The sequence below is a fragment of the Argentina silus genome (assembly GCF_951799395.1).
Source record: "Argentina silus genome assembly, contig: scaffold_368, whole genome shotgun sequence".
Lineage (NCBI taxonomy): Eukaryota > Metazoa > Chordata > Actinopteri > Argentiniformes > Argentinidae > Argentina > Argentina silus.
The window spans coordinates 12,501-17,500 of record NW_028152533.1 but is presented as its reverse complement, the minus strand read 5'-3'; the positions used below and the strand labels follow the sequence as shown (position 1 = coordinate 17,500).

General features: G+C 45.6%; 1 protein-coding gene across 1 annotated transcript in view; it reads right to left on the bottom strand.

Moving 5' to 3' along the window:
- The window catches only part of LOC310824765 (serologically defined colon cancer antigen 8 homolog), a gene marked incomplete at its 3' end in the record, with an annotated part of 9,878 nt that extends 9,031 nt beyond the window's left edge, over positions 1–847 (bottom strand). The window contains exon 1 of the mRNA XM_083698015.1: positions 744–847. Within this exon, the coding sequence (XP_083554141.1) occupies positions 744–810 (67 nt within the window). The remainder of the gene's footprint in view (positions 1–743) is intronic.
- Positions 848–5,000: the final 4,153 nt, after the last annotated feature.

The following is a 5,000-nucleotide window of genomic DNA, read 5'->3' as shown; positions in this document are numbered from 1 at the left end:
GTTCAGGAGGAGGGAACAGATTTTTTTTTAAAAGCAGAAAATGAATTATATGTTTGGAGACATTCAGGCGTGGTACTTCAATTCCAAACGGTTGGGTTTTTTTCTCTGATTTGCTCCTAGAACATGACCCTGTTTGTAAGGGTGATGTGTGTGTGGCCTCCAGTGAGTTTGGCGTGTTTTTTTAACCTATATTTAAAAAGGGAGACACACTGAGGTCTCTTTTGCAGGTGTGCCCTGTTTACAATACAAATAGGATTACAAAACAACACCTTAAAACACAATTAATTTACTTATAAATTACTAAATTACTAAATACACCCATTCATTCATCAAAACGAGAGCATGGTTCAGTCAGCTTCATTACCTCCACATTATTGTGATCCTAATTGAAGGATCTAGAGCCCATATACAGTAACCCCCCTGTTTCGAGTGTGAGTGTGTGTGTGTGTGTGTGTGTGTGTGTGTGTGTGTGTGTGTGTGTGTGTGTGTGTGTGTATTGGTGGAGAGGAGATGGAGCCGACGGCCGAGGGGGACACAACAGGCGGATGCTTTGTGTGATGTACTGTGTTGTTGATTGAGAACGTGCAGTCTGCTCCTCTGTACATGTTGTCAGTCAAGAGTACAGCATCTGAGTACAGCATCTGCTGCTGGATGTTTCCGAGGCGGTACGTAAGCCTTATGCTCTTGGTGTTAGTTATGGCACCGACAGTTAACCAACCAACCAACTAGCTGATCATGTTTACCTCTCAGTTTCTTCTGATATGCCCCCAGCTCTTCCTCCTCCTCATCAGAATCCAATAATGGCTTCATGGATCATGTGTGAGATACCAGCAAGGAGCTAGCAAGCGACTACCAAAGATGTGTATTTATAACTAGCTATCCCTAAGGTTTAGCAGCTAGTTAGACATGCAGGATCTGTCAGAGCAGAAACGCGTTTCCACTGCCTGGGATCGTACACAACCACACAGATGACAACGGTTGACTGGATGAACCGCTTTCCAAACACTTCCGTAAATCAAGAAAGGGACATCGGAACTTGTAGTCCTAAACTGGACTTGTTGCCGTGTTTTTGAACGGAGTAGTTGAAATACAGAACTACAGCCATAACATCTCGAACCGAGTTCACACGAACGACAGTTCACCATTGACAATCGCCAATAAAGTGTCATTTCGTCAACACAAAGCAAACTAATGGTTACGCATGTATTTCCTTTGCGTAGAATCCGCTAAACCATCAAAAGTATACGTTTTATTGACTGCATTAATCCTATCCCAAATCCCCATTCGACTGCGCATGTGCGGGCCCGTGCGGGAGCACGCCCACCGGGTCGGGTTGGAAGTGCCGACGCAGGCTGGAGGACGCGGCCGCCCGCTATGTGAGGAAGAGGAGGACACTCTTATTACTGAGCACCGAGACAAGACCGACCGACGCACAGTAGACTAGGGCTTGGCACACAGCTCAGCGCACCCAGCTCAGTTGGATATAGCTATCTAACCTCCATAAAAGACTGCCGAATAGATCAGAAAGACAGGGTAAGTGAATAACGCATGTTGATTAGACATCTCTCACAGCATCCAAATGATAACTTGGAGAAATGATCCAGGCCTTTTGCAAACGGAGGCAGCAAATCAACCTTTAGTTGATAAAAATACATTTTCTCCCATGTTTGTTGTTACTTTCTGGCAAGGAGTGTTGATCATGATGGAATCAATAGACTACAATAATTATACAGTTGTTATAGTCAATCATAGCCTTCAGCACTGAATGAAAGGTTTGATATAAATTATAATATATATATAGGCCTAATAGGCGTTATGCCAAATGCTTGGGCTATAACGCCTAAACGGACTGTCTTATTAGATGATGCATGTAGAGAAAGCGAGTCTGGCTGCTTAGTGGCAGTGTGTATTGTCATAGGCAGCATGACCACTCGTCCAGCCTTTGTAGGTTCGCTACATTGTTGCAAACACCCCCTTATTACAATCGTTACAATTCGCGTTTTGTATCCAGAAGACAAGATTAAACATGAGCATTATAGGCTGCTGCTGTATCGTTCAATTCCGCCACATTATGAAGTTGATACAACAAAGAGCGGCCGATCGTTGGGTGGCTGGGACACGGCGATGGAGACCCGACGGGCAAAATGTCCTTTTCTCAGTGAAACATTTTCGCCATGGAGGTTGCATTGGATTGAGCTCTTGATTGGGATGGTTCTGATTCTGTAGGACATTCGAATCCCTTTTGATTGTGGGTTCAGTCGGTTTTCCCGAACATGGACCCCGGTTTTCCGTGTGCGTTTAGGGGCTTTGTTTTGAAGTCAGACAGCTCGCTCAGATGGTCCAGTGGGCATCCGCTGTCTTTGTGTAGCCGTTTCTAGAATCTGTACAGTCTGGCATCTCAACTTTGAAAACCAAGGAATAGATCTAGCGATGAATTAGTATAAAAGCGATCTTATTATGTATTGTTTGTGGTTAAATGTGTCAGATAAAGAGACCTTGTATGGCTGGATTGACCTAACATCTTTCAGCCTAACCCAGTGTCAGTCACATGAACGAAAATATGAGGAGCATTCAGAATAGACGGAGCTCCACTATCTGCTCAAGATTGTGCATTTTCCAGTCATTTGACTCAGGCAGTGATCAGTGTAATCATCCTTTATAAACATGTTATAAACACAATAGATTTCAGACAAATAGGGACTACACAAATAGGGCCAGGCCTACTCTACAAACCAATTCAAAGCTGAGATTTTGAATCTGACATAACAACCCAGTGTTGTTAGCAGTAATAGATTCAGTGTGTTTGTGTGTGCACTAAAGGACACAGCACACACCACTCTTTGGCTATTCCTTGGCGTAAACCAGGTCTGTGCGACGGTGTTTCCTCTGCGAGAGCGGGACCGTATAGGCCGTGGCACGCTGGCTGTTTTCTTTTGGATAGTACAGTCTCCTCCCTCCTGCTCCTCCGGCAGGAATTCAAGTGTTGGGTCAGTGCCACAGATGATCACAGCAGCCCGCTCAGCTGCCCCCCCACTCCCTCCAACTGTCACCGCTGGCTGGGCTCCTGGGCTCCTGGGCTCCTGGGCTCCTGGGCTCCTGGGCTCCTGGGCTCTGGGGCTGGGCTCCTGGGCTCCTGGGCTCTGGGGCTCTGGGGCTCTGGGACTGGGCTCAGAGGCACTCTGGAAGTAGCTGCAGCCCAGAACTGTGTCAGTGTGACTGGATAACTGGGCTGTGCTAACCGCTAACAGACCAGTCTGGAGTAGAGCCATCCGCCCTCACACACACAGATGTTAGCCAACACAACAGGAATTCAATCCATATAGAGGCAATACAGTACAATACAACACAATAACAAATACAGCTGTCGTTTATCCCAATTTTACACTTTCTTTGCTCATCATTTAACTAATGAAGCTGTTTTTAGATTAATAGTCACCCTGACCTTCTTGTTACAACATGGTTTAAAATAGGGGGAGTTTCCTTAAATAATAACTTGCTTCCAGGTTGAGGACTTTGTTGTGCGGCCCTGCCATTGTGAGGCCAAGAGGAAGCTGGGGAAATGAGTTGACTTGAACTTATTGTTGTCCAAACCTGACTGACAGCCATGAGGCCAGCTGATATTTCCAGTGTTGTTATAATGGTATTATTACACCAGGTGCCAAGAATAGAAACATAATCTCCCGTCGCTCTTACGAGCAGGTCTGTTATACGATATTATAGGTTTAAGAGTTGGATACCTCAAAGTATGAAGGCCTCTTTGTCTCCCAGACATAGACATCATTTTTGTCATACCACTCTACTTTGCATCTGCTTCATAAGCCCTGTATGTGTCCTGTTATGGTCTGTTATGGCCTGGTATGGTCTGTTATGGTCTGTATGTGTCCTGTTATGGCCTGGTATGGCCTGGTATGGTCTGTTATGGCCTGTATGTGTCCTGTTATGGTCTGTTATGGCCTGGTATGGTCTGTTATGGTCTGTTATGGCCTGTATGTGTCCTGTTATGGTCTGTTATGGTCTGTTATGGTCTGTTATGGCTTGTATGTGTCCTGTTATGGTCTGTTATGGTATGTTATGGTCTGTTATGGTCTGTTATGGCCTGTATGTGTGCTGTTATGGCCTGGTATGGTCTGTTATGGTATGTTATGGCCTGTGTGTGTCCTGTTATGGTTTGGTATGGTCTGTTATGGTCTGTTATGGCTTGGTATGGTCTGTTGTGCTCACCCTGGGTTAGCCCAAACGTTGGTGAGCTGAATACATATCACAGCAATGAGGGTGAAGAGTGTTTGACTTTAACTTTTCATGGAGTTTTGAGTTCTGTTCTGTCAGTCGGACCCCGCTGGCCTTGGGTGTGTGTCCTTATTCCTTTATTCATATCTCTCTGTGTGCTGTGATGGAACACCAAGGGTGTGTCCACTGCACTGTTCTCCACATGTACAAGATCTGTGTCAAATGATACGCAATGGACTCCACATCTGTTTCAGGGTGTAACATTATTACCGCTGCAGTTTTTCCACCCATTTCTATTTGGTTCATTTGAGCTAAACTGTCCAGTTCACTGTGTCCTCTGACTGTGCCAGCATGGATGTGTTCTGTTTGGGTGTTCTGTTTGGTTTCCGAGTGCCCGTGTGTGTGTCTGTACCCGCGTCTGTGTGTGTGTGTGTGTGTGTGTGTGTGTGTGTGTGTGTGTGTGTTCTGTGTTCTGTGTTCTGTGTTCTGTGTTTGTGTCTGTGTCTCTGTGTCTGTGTGTGCGTGTCTGCGTCTGCGTGTGTGTGTGTCTGCATGTGTGTGTGTGTGTGTGTGTGTATCTGCATGTGTGTGTGTGTGTGTATCTGCATGTGTGTGTGTGTCTGCATGTGTGTGTGTGTGTGTGTGTGTGTGTGTGTGTGTGTGTGTGCGTATCAGCGTGTTTGAGAGAGAGGAGACTATTTATATCCTCCTGTGACGACCTGGAAGGTTATCAGACTGGACAGTATTTGGAGGAGGTGTCATGTCTATTCTGT